Here is a 16,236-nt window from a genome sequence, read left to right as displayed (position 1 = left end):
TCATATACAGCAGCTTCCCACTAGCTGTCTACTTCACACATAGTAGGGTATATATGCGGCTTCCCTGGTGGTTCAGCGGTAAAGAATCCTCCTGCAATGCAGGAGACAGCAGGTTCCATCCCTGGGTGGGGAAGATCCCCTGGAGGAGGACATGGCAACCCACTCCAGTATCCTCGCCTAAAAAAATCCCATGGACAGAGGAGCCTGGTGGCCTACAGTTCATGGAGTTACAAACAGTCGGACATTACTCCAGTCACTGAACACTGGCATGAATGTATGTATGTCAACGCTCCTCTCTCAATTTCCCCGCCTTCTCCCCTCGCTGTGCCCACAAGGCCGTTCTTTATGCCTGTGTCTTTATTCCCGCCCTGAAAATAGGTTCAAAGGTACCATTTTTTTTAGATTCTATACATATGTGTGTGCGTTTGTGTATGCCGTTGTTTTTTGTTGTTGAGTTGCTCAGCTGTGTCCAACTCTTTGCGACCCCATGGACTGCAGCGGGCCAGGCTTCCTGGTCCTTCACCATCTCCCGGAGTTTGCTCAAACTCATGCCCATTGAGTCCATGATACCATCCAACCATCTCACCCTCTGTGGTCCCCTTCTCCTCCTGCCTTTACTCTTTCCCAGCATCAGGGTCTTTTCCAATGAGTCAGCTCTTCGCATCAGGTGGCCAAAGTATTGGAGCTTCAGCTTCAGTCCTTCCAAGTTCAGGGTTGATTGGCTGGTGTGTGTGTTAATATACAATATTTGTTTTTCTCTTTCCGACTTACTTCACTGTATAACAGGCTTTGGGTCACTACAGCCGGACTCAAATTCCTTTTTGTTTATGGCATCGGCGTGTTTCTAGCGACTTGGGGCGAGCTAATTTCCCAGTGAGCTCGCAGGGGGACGGGAAAAAGGAAACGACGGTAAACCTGAGCGTCAGCGAAGGAGGAGCGGACAGGCAGAGAGCGAGGGAGGAGCTGGCGTAACCTGGAGCTGGCGGTCCCCACGTGGCCCCGACTTCCGCGCGCCCGCGCCGGTGGGCGGGGGCGGCCTGGGACCATGGCGGGCCTGGGCGCGGGCCCGGCGATCCCCGTGTGGCTGGCGGAGGACGACTTGGGCTGCATCATCTGTCACGATCTGCTGGCCTGGCCCGCCACGCTGCCCTGCGGCCACACTTTCTGCCGCGACTGCCTGCTGGACCTGTGGGCCGCGAGTCGCGGCCGGTTCTGCCCCACCTGCCGCGAGGGCGCCCCCCGGCCGCCGCAGCTGCGGAAGAACACAATGCTGGAGGCCCTGGCGGACAAGTACAGGCTGGCGGCGCGAGAGCTGGAGGGCTTGAGCCCGTACCCCGGCCCGGAGCCGGGTCCGGCACCTCGCCCGGCGCTCCGACCCGGGCGCCCCACGGCGCAGCTGCGGGTAGGGAGGCGGGACCAGCGGTTGCCCTCTGCCCTCCGCTCATCCGCGCCGCCTGCACCGCGGTACCTACAGGGCGCTTCCTCTCTTCCTGTTTGTTTCTCCTTTCACTTTAGTTTTCTCTGGCTGTACATAGAACCCGTTCTTTGGAAAGTTCAGAGAAATATGAAGAAGCAGGAGAAAAAAATCCAAATCTGAAATCCTATCAACTTAAGTGCTATCTACCCTGGATTATTTCCACTTATTTCCAGTCTTTCTGCAGCCTCTCTGACGATTTTTAATTGTGCTAAAATATGTTTACGTTATATAACATAAAATTGCCATTTAACCATTTTTAAATGTACAGTTCAGTGGCATTATATTTACATTGCTGTGCAATGATCAACGCTATCTAGTTCCAAAACCACAAACAGTAATTCTGTCCCCGTGAAGCAATGACCTCTCCCTTCCCTCCAGCCCGTGGTACCTTCTCATCTACTTTCTGTCTCTATGACTTGGCCTACTCTATGCATTTCAGACAAGTGGAATCATGTAGTATTTGCCGCTTCGTTTCTAGCCTTGGCTTCTTTCAGTTGCTATACCATTTTCAAGATTCATTTGTGTTGTAGCATATATCTGAAATTCATTCCTTTTTTTTTTAAACTATTCATTCATTTGTTTATTTTCGGTTGCACCGGATCTTCGTTGCTATTCTCAAGCTTTCTAGTTGTGAGCGGGGGCTGCTGTCTGGTTGCGGTGTGAAGGCTTCTCATTTCGGTGGCTTTTCTTGTTGCTGAGCCTTGGCTCTAGGGCATGCAGGCTACACTAGTTGCGGCTCTCAGGCTCTAGAGCACAGGCTCAGAAGTTGTTGGGCAGGAGCTTAGTTGTTTTGAGGTAGGGGGAATCTTCCCAGACCAGGGATCGAACCCATGTCCCCTAAATTGGCAGGCAGATTCATATCCACTGGGCCACCAGGGAGGTCCGAACTTCATTCCCTTTTTTGTGGCTGAATGATAATTCCCTTGTTTGATTATACCACTCTTTTTTTTTTTTTAATCCATTCAAACATTGATGGACATTTGGATTGTTTCCACTTTTTGGTTATCATAAGTAACATTGCAGTGAACATTGGTGTACAGATATCCGAGTTCCTATTTTCAGTTCTTTCCGGTAGGAGCAGAATTGTTGGCCCACGTGACAGGTCTGTGTTTAGCTAACTAAGGAACAGCCAAACTGCATTCCACACAGCTACAATATTTTGCATTCCCATTAACAAAGTAGAAGGGTTCCAGTTCTCAACTTTTGCTCCAGGGACTTAGGTCTATTTGCTCCTCGTCTGTTAGCCACCGTGACTTAGGGTATTGTCAGTTTACACCATGCTCTTTTGTCCTGGACACCTGCAAGGCTGACTCCTCTTGCAGCATTTCTGAGCAATGCCCACCACCTCTCTGAGCTGAGCTCCAAGTTAGGTGAAACAAAGATGAATGAGCACCCTGTGTCATTCCTTCAGACAGCCCCGAGCCTGGTTAGAACAGGCATATGCAATGGTTTGGGAACCTTGAGCCTGGTTAGAACAGGCATATGCAATGGTTTGGGAACCTTGAGCCTGGTTAGAACAGACATATGCAATGGTTTGGGAATAAAATCTCTTCTGTGTCTTTGGGAACCAGGACCAGAGTTTCATGCTGGAAATTTTCAGTACTGTCACTGAGCCAGGAAGGGAATGAGGTGAGTGCAGGTCAGAATGTCACCAAGCTTCCTACTGCCAGGTTGTGTTTTTTTTGAGTCAGTGATTGCCAGAGTTCTGCCTCAAAGAGTTGATTCTGACAGTTTTTGCTTGTTTTGTGACGTTTGTGTGTGTGATGTGTTGGGACAGGCTAGGGACTGATGGAGGGTCAGAAAGCTTGGAGCTATCTACTCTTTTTTTTTTTTTTTCCAAAAATAATTAATAGACTTTACTTTTTAGAGCAGTTCTAGATTTATAGAAAATTGAGCAGATAGTGCAGAAAGTTCCCTTATTCCCCTCACAGTTTTCCTTATTACTACTCTCTTGCATTAGTTTGGTTCCTCTGTTACAATTTATGAACCAGTATTTAAAATTTTCATTTATTTTTTTGGCTGCACTGGGTCTTCATTGCTGCCCATGGGCTTTCTCTAGTTGTGTTGAGTGGGGGCTACGCTCTAGTTTCCGTGCTTGCGCTTCTCATTGCGGTGGCTTCTCGTTGTGGAGCAGGGGCTCTAGGGCACGGGGGCTCAGTGGTGGTGGTGCACAGGCTTACTTGCCCCGTGGTGTGTGGAATCTTCCCGGATCAGGGGTCAATCCCCTGCATTGGCAGGTGGATTCTTAACCACTGGACCACCAGGGGAGTCCCATGAACCAATATTGATACATTGTCATTTACTAAAATCCATAGTTGCAGTTCGCTCTGTGTTGTACCATTCTATGCGTTTTGACAAATGCACGAAGTCAGGTATCTGCAGTTATAGTTGTACTGCCTTCAAAACCCCCTGAGCCCCACCTTTGTGTATCCCCTCACCCCCTGCCAACCCCTGGCAATGACTGATTTTTTTTGCTATCTCTTTGGCTTTTCCAGAATGTCATACCATTGGCATCATACAGTGTCTAGCTTTCTCAGACTAGTTTCTTTCACTAAACATAATTAAGATTTGTGGCTTGACTGCTCATTTCTTTTTATTGCCAAATAATATTCCATTGCATACATGTCCCACAGTTTGTCTATTCACCTTTTAATGGACATATTGGTTGCTTCCTCCCCTCCCCCCCTTATAATTAAAGCTGTTTTCTTCTTTTTGGTTATAAACACAGCATTGGAAGTTCCCTGGTGGTCTAGTGGTTAGGATTCAGCGCTTTCACTGCTGTGGCCCAGGTTTTATCCCTGGTCAGGGGACTGAGACCCTACAAGCTGAGCAGTGTGGCCACAGATGAATAAATTCAGCATTATCCCTCAGGTCCTTAAAACTATTTGTTAGTATAGTGACTGAATATACTTTGCATTGGCTTTCAGATTACAATTGTCTGTGGATGGTAGGATATTGGATGATTTAAAATGTTTCTTCTTTCAACTCTGTGCATTTTCTACATTCATCATGATAAATGTGCAGTTTTATGGATAGAAAAAGCACCAACACTTATTTATAAAAGTTTTTAATTTGCTCAGGTGTCTAGATAAGGGCTCCACTCCAGAATTCCAGCTGCCAGAATGTTTAGGAGTGAGACCTGGATATACAAGAGCAAACAATGTTACCAGTGGTCAGCCACCTTCCTCTGAAAATTAGTCTGCATATGGCTTCTGAAACACATGCTATTTTGAGGGACATAAGTGCTTCTTAGAGATGAAAAATTAGTTCCAGTTTTTGAGGTTCCAGCATAATTTAAAAAGTGAGAGCTGTCCCCCCAAAGTTATTAAAAACTGTGGTTTATTTAGAGTAGAATAATGAAAATCTTGTATTTCTGTGGTTCTATGTAGGACCACTTTGGGAGGTAGTTCAGATTTCTCCAATGACTTCTGGGCCCCGCCTGCCTCTGATGATGGTCACCAGGTCTTGAGGTTGTTGCCAGAATATGTTGGTGGCCAAACTTCCTCCCACTCTCAGCCAGGCAGCTGCGCAGATGAAGCTCTGGAAGCGGAGTTGTTTAGCATTCTCATCTGAATGTTTCTTTAAATGTGAAGGACGCCGATAAACAAAAAGAGCTTGCATCTGTACAGCAATCTAGAATCTCCACGATCCTTTCATAGTAGATGCTTTTCACTGTTAAAAGGAACTAGGGGTGGTCGCTTTAATTTTTGAAAGGAGTGGTGAAGACGCAGGATGAGTCAGAGGTGAGAGTGGAGCTAAAGCCTGAGCTAAATGCCTTCCACTCAACGTACCAGCTGCCACCTGCACCAAATCTCCAGGCTCCCACCCTGCTTCCCCTCTGACTTCCCCAGTTCAAAATAACCCCAGTCTTTCCTTCATGCCTCACTCCCACCCCCCTGGCCCCATCTGATGGATGAACGCTGCTTCCCTGTGAACAACCAGCAGGGGGAGGTGGGAATGCGGAAAGTCCGAGGACTTTACCTCCTTTTCCTCTAGACATTTTTGTCACTTCCTTGCCCACTTCCTTTATCCAGTGTTTACGGCTCCCTCTGTCTAGAGCTGGTTCCCGGGTCCAGCTTTGTGTTCTGCTTTGCTCTTTTAAAGGTGGAGGCACCGAGGAGCGTCACAGAAGTTGACCGGGAGCTGGCAAAGCTGGTGGAACGGCTTATAGATATTGTCAGGAACCTTCAGAGTCCGAGACACCTCCCAGAATCTGAACCAGATAAAGAAGTGAGCATTCTGGCTATGGTAGGCTCATCTGGGAGAAGAAAGGATGTGCCAGGGGGTGGGGCTAGGGACAACTCCCTGGAACCGCTGGGAAGCAAGATGAATATGTTTGCCCTTGAAGGATGCGCTAAATCCCAATCTTTCACCTTGCTCTTCACTACCCAACACAGATAATTGGGAGTTTGGAATGTTTGAGGTGAGGTGTGAAGGCATCCATCCTTACCACTCCACATAACCAGCTTACTCCCCGAAGATCACCAGTGACCTCTATACAAATCCTCCAGACCTTCCAGCTTTTATTCTCATTGGCCTTTCAGCCACCTATGACATAGTTGACCACAGCATCATTCTTTTTTTTTTTTTAATTTTTAAAAAATTCTGTATGATTTTTAAAAGTTACACTTCGTTTACAGTTGTTACAAAATATCGGCTATGTTCCCAGTGTTGCACAACACATCCTCGTAGCCTGTCTCACACCCAGTAGTTTTTACCGCTCACTCCCCTGCCCCCGTGTTGCCTCTCTTCCCCTCTCTCCCCACTGATTTGTTTGGTTTTTAATATTTATATATATTTAATATATATATTTACAAAACACTGTGTAATAGCTGAATATATTTAAAAGAAAATCTGTTTTTGAAACCTGTTCTGCTATGACCGGAGATAAAACATCTTTTTCTTCCCCCTTTTTTCTTTTTAAAAAAAATTTTATTTTTGGAGTACAGTTGCTTCACAGAGTTGTATTTGTTTCTGCTGTGCAACACAGTGAATCAGCTACGCGAATATATATACTCCCCCCTCTCTCTTGAGCCTCCCTCCCATCCTCCTCCCATCCCACCCCTCTAGGTCATTAGAGAGCACCCAGCTGAGCTCCCGGTGATATACAGCAACCTCCCACTAGCTATTGCTAACCACAGATTTGTTTTCTGTATATCAGTGAGTCTGCTGCTTCTCACAACTTCATTCTTGAAGCTTTCTTTCCCCTTAGCTCTGAGATGCGAGTCTTCCAGTTTTCCCCCATGTCTCTCTGGCTGCTCTTTTCCGTCTGTTTGGCAGGTTCACTCTCCTCTGCTAAGCAGTGAAATGCTGGGATTCCTCAAGGCTGAGTTGTAGGTCACTGTCTCTTTCCCTCAGATGGCCCTGTCCACACCTGTGGCTTTCATTACCCACCCTGGGTACAAACGTAGCTTCAGTCTGGACCCTCCTCTGATCTGGTGTCTTCCTTCTCGTCTTTTCCTCTTGGCATCTCAGAGGCACATCACACTTAATCCATCCTGAGCTGTCTCTCCTCTAGGTACCCCGTCTGAGCAGCTGACCCTGTAACCATTCCAAATGCCCAAGTCAGAAAGCTGAGGATCATGTTGCCCTCCTCCATCACCTGCCTAAACATCTCTTGAACCTATTTACTATTCTGGAGCTTCTTAAAAACATCTCTAATCCAATCCTATGACCATCTCTGATCTGGATTTCTACCAAAGCCTCCTAATCACTCCATTCTGTTCCCTCTATAGAGTCACACTGCTTCTCATCACGGGGCCCATACCATGAAATGTTCTTCTTTTCCCCTGTCATGTAGGTCATGCCTGCTCATCCTTCAGACCTCGACTAGATTATCACTTCCTTGAAGAAGCCTTCACTGATTTCCTTGAACAAGTCAAGTTCCCTTACTAGAGGCTCTCATGTGTGTGATTCCATGTCCCTTTCTTTTGCAGCAGTTGTCAGACTTGTGACTTGATAGTGATTGACACCATAATTTATTGTCTTTCATTCCTGTTCCTAAGCACTGGACTCTAAGCTCTAGGGGGGCAGAGACCTTGATGACTTTTGTTCTTTTGTTCATTTTTGTTTTCCCAGGCCTGGCACAGTGCTGGGGACATAGTAAGTGCTCAGTAAATACCCAGAGTATTTGAATGAGTGAATAAATGGGTCCTCAGGGATGCAGTGTGTTGGGGCAGAAAGTCTGAGAGTTTGTCAGTCCTGATGTGGTTTCTCACTAGGGTTATGACCTTGGGCCAGTCATTTCATCTTTCTGAGTCTCAGGCTTCTAACTGTAAAACAACAACACAAATGATCTGTGGCCTGCTCCTCGTTGGTTTAATGGGGAGATTTTTAAAAAATATATCTTGTTTTAAAATGTCCTTAAGCAATGTGAAAGTGTGGGACAATCAAATTAACTGTGGCAATTTAGTTAACTAACCCTAACCCTAACCCTGGAAATGGCGACCCATTCCAATATTCTTTCCTAGAAAATTCCATGGATAGAGGAGGCTGATGGGTTACAGTCCATGGGGTCGGACAGGACTGAGCACACACACACACACAGCCCTAACCTTCTTTTGCAAAATGGGGGTAACAAACCTATCTTGGAAGGTTGTTAGGCAGTTAGAGGTGAGCAGTGGAAAACACGCAAGAGGTGGTACCTACTCCTGTTATGACTGATGAAAAGAATGGGAAATGGATTTTCCTAAGTTGGGAAGGAAAGTCAAGTGCTGGAGGTAGGAAGGTGGTGAGCAGATGAGAGGCTGTGCTGGGGAAAAACAGGACCTGAAGGTAAAGAAAAGCAGAGTGTGTGTGTTGGAGGCCCCAGAGACTGGATGCAGGCCACATGATTACCTTGACCCAGGGGAAGAGTTATTATGATAAGATGATAGCAGTCGGGGGAAGACTATTTCAGCCTCTGTGGCTTATCTTAGTGACTATCTGTATTATTTATTTTGTAAGGCCCCTATAAGATGGGCCTAAAACTTTAAAACTTTTGGGGGGGTATGAGCTAAGAATTCTGTATCTGTTGTACAAAATACTAGAAAATACATAGCAGTTTAAGACCCACAACCCATCCATAACCCCATCACCCAGAAATCGCTACTCTCTAATATTATTGCCATAATAGTGTATTCCAGATTGTTTTCAAGGCATGTATTTTGAGGGCCTAATTATATTTTGAAAAACCTGTTGGGAGGTAAGTAGAAAATTATAGATGGTTGGCAGGACTGGAATGTATTTGATGCATTCTTTAGAAGGTCTTCTTTCTTTCTTCCTTCCCTCCCTCTCCCTTCCCCCTCCCTCTCTTTCATTCTGTTCTTATTCATCAATAGACTTTGTTGGAAGGGGTGGACCTTTCCTTGGCTTCTCCCAAAGTGAGTTCCAGCCCACCTGAGCAAAAAATGAAAGCTATTCTCCATGACCTAGAAGAGATCCAAGAAAAATTACGAGAAAACTTCACGCAGAAAGGGGCCCTTAAAGAACAAACACAGGGTGAGTTGATGTTATTTGGTAGAGGTTTGATTATGGAAGCCGGGCCAGTGTCCCACGGCTTCGTTTTGAGGGAACAGGATCTCTGAGCCCAGCTGCGTGTTCCCTGGGATATGAATGACGAAGGAGTGGGCTGAGCTATTTTTGTGGCTGGATGTGTTTTTGGACCTGACTGGAGGTGTGATATAACACAGGCCCTTAATAGACAGAAACTCATTTTCTAAGACCTATAAATCCAGAACCTAGACCTGATTTTGCTAGCTCACTGCACACCTGTGTTATTCTACTTGAGGAGATTCAGAAATAGGCGGCTTTTTAATTTTTCACTAGCAAATGTCTTATTAATGAAGAATGCAACTTTGTGTACAGTTCTATTCAACTATAATCTCTGGTGGGTGTGTTAACATGTTAAGTAGTAACAAGGTAGATTATAACAGAAGTTGGCTGGTGTCCCAGTGGGTAAGAATCCACCTGCCAGTGCAGGGGAAACTGGTTCAATCCCAGGTCAGGGAACTAAGATCCCACATGCTGAGAAGCAACTAAGCCTGTGCAATACAACTACTTAGCCTCTGCTCTAGAGCCCGAGAACCGTGACAACCGACGCCCGCACGCCCTAGAACAAGAGAAGTCACCACTGTGAGAAGCCTGAGACTGCAGTGAGAGAGTAGCCCCCGTTCACTGCAACTTCAGAAATAAAATAGTTTTTAAAAAAATTTAACTTAGAAAATTCAAGTATGTCTTAGCGAGTACAATTTTTATTATCTCGGCTTTTTTTTTTTTTTTTTTTTTAAGCTCATTCCGCTGTAGGGGAAAAAGGAGTCTTTTGGGGGGGGGCGGCGGGGATGGTGTCAAGGCACATGGAGTCTTAGTTTCCCTGACCTGGGACAGAACTTGCAACCCCTGCACTGAAAACTCAGAGACTTTACCATGGGACTGCCGGTTGCCGTTGTGGACCTCCAGGGAAGCCCCTGTTTCGGGTGTTTTGATTTTGATTGTTTGGACCAGTCCAGGGCAGCTTTAAAACACAGGATCTGAATATTTCCTGAAACATCATTCCCTGAAGTTCTCACAAGATTGTTTTTAAGACAATAGATTAGCTGTTCTTCAAGTCTGCACTTTAGCAGCTGCTAAGCAATTTGGCCTCCTCACAATGATTTCCTTTGACCCTATGTAAATAGATGGGGAAACAGTGGAAACAGTGTCAGACTTTATTTTTTTGGGCTCTAAAATCACTGCAGATGGTGATTGCAGCCATGAAATTAAAAGACACTTACTCCTTGGAAGAAAAGTTATGACCAACCTAGATAGTATATTCAAAAGCAGAGACATTACTTTGCTGACTAAGGTCCATCTAGTCAAGGCTATGGTTTTTCCAGTGGTCACGTATGGATGTGAGAGTTGGACTGTGAAGAAGGCTGAGTGCCGAAGAATTGATGCTTTTGAACTGTGGTGTTGGAGAAGACTCTTGAGAGTCCCTCGGACTGCAAGGAGATCCAACCAGTCCATTCTGAAGGAGATCAGCCCTGGGATTTCTTTTGGAAGGAATGATGCTGAAGCTGAAACTCCGGTACTTTGGCCACCTCCTGCGAAGAGTTGACTCATTGGAAAAGACTGATGCTGGGAGGGATTGGGGGCAGGAGGAGAAGGGGACGACAGAGGATGAGATGGCTAGATGGCATCACTAACTCGATGGACGTAAGTCTGAGTGAACTCCGGGAGTTGGTGATGGACAGGGAGGTCTGGCATGCTGCGATTCATGGGGTCACAAAGAGTCGGACACGACTGAGTGACTGAACCGAACTGAACTGAACTGAGATAGACCATGAGCTGCTGTGGAAATTACGCAGCCTAAACAGCAGTGTTTCTCAAGGCATGGCCCAGGGCTCTGTATAACACTGGAAAGAATGCAGATAATCTCCAGTTTGTTAGCCTATGTTGTTACTTTTTTTTTCTTATGTGTTTTTCCTGATTTTGATATCAATATTATGCTCACTTCATAGTATTAATTAAAAATCTTCTCACCCTTAAACAATGAAAATTCAGAATCCAGGCCCCGTTGCCAGACTATTGAGCTAGCATCTCTGGGACTAAGTACCAAGGATTTGTATTTGTACCAACTTTGCAGGAGATTTTAATGCACACTACAGTTTTAATGACCATTTGGGCTTACCCAGTATGCGTGATTATTTGTAATACAAATTTAATTATTGAGGAGTGCAGTTGCCCCTTGAACCCATGAGGATTAGGGGCACCAAATGCCCATGAAGCCGAAAATCTGACTATAACTTTTCACTGCCCCAGAACTTAACTACCAGTAGCCTGCTGTTGACTGGAAGCCATACTATAGCATGAACAGTTGATTAACACATACTTCGTATGTTTTGTGTACTATACACTATGTTCTTACAGTAAAGTTGGTTAGAACAAAAGAAAATGTTCTTAAGAAAAGCATAAGGAAGAGAAAATACAGTTACAGCACTGTACTGTATCTGTCTACACCGTAAGTTTACATCATCCGACTGAGGTTCAGTTTATGCTGCTGTCACTTCAGGATACAAATGGGGAAGATTTCACCTTCATAGTCCATGTCCTAGCATTTCCCTTACTTTCCCTTCTGCCACTTACTGTGGTCATTGTAAGCACACAGTAGCTTTAAGGTAATAATAACATTTAGCACAGTTTGGGGTTAGCGCGTGCTCAGTCACTCAGTCATGTCCAGCTCTTTGCAACCCCATGGGTTGTACCCTGCTAGGTTCCTCTATCCATGGGATTGTCCTGGCTAGAGTCCTGGAAGGGGTTGCCATTTCCTCCTCCAGGGGATCTTCCTAATACAGGGATTGAAGCCTTTTCTCCTGAGGCTCCTGCATTGGCAGGTGGATTCTTTACCACTGAGCCACCTGACAAGCCTTGGGATTAGCAGGTATAACTATTATATATAGCATGGATAAACAACAAGGCCCTACTGTATAGCGCAGGGAGCTATATTCAGTAGCCAGTGATGAATCATAATGGAAAAGAATATGAACAAGAATATATATATGCATACATGAATCACTTTATTGTATAGTAGAAATTAACGCTGGAGAAGGCAATGGCACCCCACTCCAGTACTCTTGCTTGGAAAATCCCATGGACGGACGAGCCTGGTAGGCTGTAGTCCATGGGGTCGCTAAGAGTCGGACACGACTGAGCGACTTCCCTTTCACTTTTCACTTTCATGCATTGGAGAAGGAAACGACAATCCGTTCCAGGGTCCTTGCCTGGAGAATCCCAGGGACGGGGGAGCCTGGTGGGCTTCCATCTATGGGGTTGCACAGAGTCGGACACGACTGAAGCGACTTAGCAGCAGCAGCAGCAGAAATTAACACAACACTAAAGCAACTATACTTCAATAAAATGAAAACAGAACTTCAGTATATTGAGAGGAAATAGGTATCAGCAGTTGTGATGAGTCTCATATCAACTCATGTTTCCCAGTTTAATAATGATTTAAAACATTGACCTGAAGTCATGGAGATTCTGGGGGTGAGGGTGCTGTGATCTCCTAGAACCATATTAGTTAATTTATTTGATAGATATGCATAAAATACTTCCTATGTTCCTGGCAATGGGCAATGTAGAATACAGAGATGAATAAAATCTCTGCCAGCAAGGAGCTTAGGACTTAGTGGGGGGAAAAAGTCCACAGTAAGAACATGGGACTAGATACACCTAAGCTGGATGTGCTGCCTGATCAAATGCTGATGATGAGAAAGACAAGCTGTGTGTGTTGATCATGATGTTTGGATATCTTCTACGTGCATTTTTTTTTGATGGGACTGTCTCCCTCTCCTAATATTTTTGATTCCATAGTTGAACTCCCAGAAGTTCCATCTTCTTCCTCATGCCCACTGCCTGACCAGAGCCGCTTTGCACCCAAGAAGGCTTCCTCGTTTGCTCGATGTAAGTATATGATCTGCCTACAACTTGGGTTTGGCTTGGCGGAGCAAGGAGCTGCCTTTGTGTCCATCTCTCTGCTGTTAGACCCCTTGGCTAGTTCCTCTACACCTGGCCCCTCCGCATGGGGAGCTGATGACAAAGGCAAAAGGGGTTGAAGACTCCCAAATTCCAGGTTGAGCCAGACCAATGAGTTCTCAGAGCCCTGGCAACCTTTGGGCATTCATGCCAGAGGCACTACTTACAGCCAACTGCCAATGCCCCAACCTGGCTAAACTACTATCACTGCGCCAGTCTGGAATAATCCTTGAGGGCACAGATCCTGGAGCCAACTGCTCCACTCACTAGGCTGTCTGATCTTGGAGAAGTCATGTAATCTCTCAGAGCCTCAGTTCCCTCATCTGTAAGATGGAGATAGTAGTACTTACTTCCTTGTGGGATTGTCATCAGGGTAAGTGAGCAAACGTGTGTAAATATGAGTTTCAGTAGGAATGCCGAGTATTAGCAGTTATTTACTCCCTTAGCGGAAAACAGTATGGAATATACAAAATGAATAAGACATGAGCCTTAATCAGGAAGCTTAGTGTAACCAGAGAGATGTAAATAGCCGTAATCATCAATCACTCTACTACAGATAGAAAATGGTTAAGTATCACTAGTGATCAGGTAAAGCATTAGGGGAAAAGCAAGAGGTGACTTTCGTGGGGTGGGCTTCACAGACAGCTTCCTGAAAGAAGGCTAAGTAGAAATGAAGGTGGGAGAGGGGAGTATTGTTACTAGAACAGCATCAGGGGTATGTATAACAAGCTTCCACTGTAAGTTGACATTCCGACTGTAATGCTAATATAAGAAAAACTGGATCGCATTCAAAGATACACAGCTGCTTTTCGCTATTTGAGGACCTCGTAGCATGAACCATCAGAGCTGACTGGTCATGTTCTATTTTTTTCCCCCAGGGGCCATCAGTCCAACCTTTGAGCTTGAGAGCCTCTCCTGTAATCTAAAGGTGTCTGTGGATCACCGGACAGTGACTGTGTCTGACTTCCCAATGTTCTATGCCTGGAGTCCCGAGAGGTTTGCCTCCAGCCAGGCTTTATGTTCCCAGCCTCTCTCTTCTGGGCAGCATTACTGGGAAGTGGACACTCAGCATTGTAGCCACTGGGCAGTTGGGGTGGCTTCACGGGGGATGAAGCGTGACCAGATCCTGGGAAGGACCATGGACTCCTGGTGTGTAGAGTGGAAAGGGACCAGTGAGCTCTCTGCATGGTGCATGGTCAAGGAAACTGTCCTCGGCTCAGACAGACCTAGTGTGGTGGGCATCTGGCTGGACCTTGAGGAGGGAAAACTTGCCTTCTATTCCGAGGCAGATCAGGTGAAGCCTCTGTTTGAGTGCCCAGTCTCTGTCTCTTTTCCTCTACACCCTGCCTTCTGGCTGTATGGCTTATACCCTGGAAATTCTCTGACCATAAGGCAAATGAATGTGTAAACATTCCCTGGGTGTTAAAACACATCGATTTCCTGGTCTCTCTGACTTTTAGCAGGGTGGCCACTTAAGAATCCCTCTTCCAGCACTCCCCTGGTGGTCCAGACAGTTCGGAATCCACCTGCCAAAGCAGGGGAAACGGGTTCAATCCCTGATTCCCGAAAGATCCCACACGCCACAGAGCAACTAAGCCAGTGCGCCGCATCTACTGAGCACTGGAGCCGTGGAGCCCGTGCTCGGCCACAAGAGAAGCCACCACAATGAGAAGACCACACACCCCAAGGAAGAATAACTCCTGCTCACCGCAACTGGAGAAAGCCTGCACGCAGCAACCAAGACCCTGCGCGGCCAAAAATAATTTTTAAAAATAAAGAAATTGCAAACAGTAAAGGAATGAACTTTTAAAGTTGAGGGATGCAAAGAAACTGTTTAATTCGGCTAACTTGCATTGTTCAAACCCTGCGCGGTCCAAAGAAAGGATAGGCTCTTGAGTAGGAGATAACATCTAAGCCCTTGGACTATCCTGCCTTATAAGATTGTCTTTATCGGAGGCCCTTGGGCCACACAGTATCAGCTTGATCTCTGGAGGAGCTGGAAACGAAGATCAGCCATATGAGCAGTGATTCTGCCTACAGAATAAAGTGGCTCAGTCGTGTCCGACTCTTTGCGACCCCATGGACTGTAGCCTGCCAGGCTCCTCCATCCATGGGATTTTCCAGGCAAGAATGCTGGAGTGGGTTGCCATTTCCTTCTCCAGGGATTCTTCCTGACCCAGGGATTGAACCCAGATCTCCCTCATTGCAGGCAGACTCTTGATCATCTGAGCCGCCGGGGAATCTGCCTACCGTGGGCCAATCAAGGCCTTGGACACTGAGTCCTGGATCTGCTTCCCTCGTTGGCAGTATTCCACGTGTATTGTCACATCATGCTGGGAGAACTAAGCTATGGCCCTATAACGCCACTGAGAGAAGGGTGGGGTCTCCCAACCCCTCCCTTGTGTGCCTTTTTCTATTCCTGGTTTTAACCTGTATCCTTTCATTGTAATAAACTGTAATCACAAGTATAGCAGCTTTGCTGAATTCTGTGAGTCCTTCTAGTGAGACACTGACAATGAGATTGATTTTAGGGGACCTCCTCCCCACCCACAAGGGGCATGCTATCAAGCAAACATTCAGTGGCTTCAAACAACACACATTTATAATCTCAAAGCTTCTATGGGCCAGAGTCAGGGTAGGCTTAGCTGAGGCTTCTGTTCTGGAGTCTTGAAAGCTGCAGTCAGAGTGTGAACTAGGGCCGCTGACAGGGAGGCTCCCCTGGGGAAGGACTTGCTTCCAAGCTCACGTGGTTGTCAGCAGCATTCAGTTCCTTGTGGGTTGTCAGACTGAGGACCCCAGTTCCTTACCCAGTGGGCCTCTGCAACATAGCTGCTTACTTCATCAAAGCCAACGAGGGAGATCAAGTCTCCCAAAAGGTGGACATTCACTCTTTTAAAAACTTTAATTTTTTAAAAAATTGTTAATTTTTAATGGAAGAGTAATTGCTTTATAATACTGGTTCGGTTTCTGCCATACATTCAAGAGGGAGGGGACATTCAAGAGGGAGGGGACCTGTGGCTAATTCATGCTGATGTGTGGTAGAAATGTTTTTTAATTTATTTAGTTTTGGCTGCGCTGGGTCTTCATTGCTGCGTGTGGTCTTCTCTAGTTGCGCTGCACAGGCTTCTCATGCAGCGGCTTCTCTTACTGCGGAGCACGGGCTCTCGAGCACAGGCTTAGTAGCTGTGGTTCATGGGCTGAGTTGCCTCATGAATTGTGGGATCTTTCTGGACCAAGGGATCGAACCAGTGTCCTCCGAGTTAGCAGGT

General features: G+C 46.1%; 1 protein-coding gene across 2 annotated transcripts; it reads left to right on the top strand.

The window, feature by feature from the left end:
- The first annotated feature begins 1,001 nt into the window (after positions 1 to 1,001).
- On the top strand, positions 1,002 to 15,437 carry RNF135 (ring finger protein 135). Of its 2 annotated transcripts, none has more exons than XM_027975274.2 (5): positions 1,002 to 1,402; positions 5,582 to 5,707; positions 8,797 to 8,956; positions 12,806 to 12,895; positions 13,846 to 15,437. In XM_027975274.2, the coding sequence occupies exons 1-5, from the start codon at positions 1,046 to 1,048 to the stop codon at positions 14,373 to 14,375; spliced, it is 1,263 nt and encodes a 420-aa protein (XP_027831075.1). In that variant the 5' UTR covers positions 1,002 to 1,045; the 3' UTR covers positions 14,376 to 15,437. The 2 variants fall into 2 exon arrangements, with proteins under 2 accessions (XP_027831075.1, XP_014954002.2); XM_015098516.3 differs by having other exon boundaries at positions 5,582 to 5,725.
- The last annotated feature ends 799 nt before the right edge of the window (positions 15,438 to 16,236 follow it).

Source organism: Ovis aries, chromosome 11, assembly GCF_016772045.2.
Source record: "Ovis aries strain OAR_USU_Benz2616 breed Rambouillet chromosome 11, ARS-UI_Ramb_v3.0, whole genome shotgun sequence".
NCBI classification, from domain to species: Eukaryota; Metazoa; Chordata; class Mammalia; order Artiodactyla; family Bovidae; genus Ovis; species Ovis aries.
This window is presented reverse-complemented; position numbering and strand designations above follow the sequence as displayed.

Bases quoted from the DNA above. Each gene is read 5' to 3' on its own strand.
- RNF135 (XM_015098516.3), top strand. From the start codon at position 1,046: ATGGCGGGCCTGGGCGCGGGCCCGGCGATCCCCGTGTGGCTGGCGGAG. The intron at 1,403-5,581 runs GTAGGGAGGCGG...GCTCTTTTAAAG, and splicing joins GCCCCACGGCGCAGCTGCGG to GTGGAGGCACCGAGGAGCGT. The intron at 5,726-8,796 runs GTAGGCTCATCT...ATTCATCAATAG, and splicing joins AAGTGAGCATTCTGGCTATG to ACTTTGTTGGAAGGGGTGGA.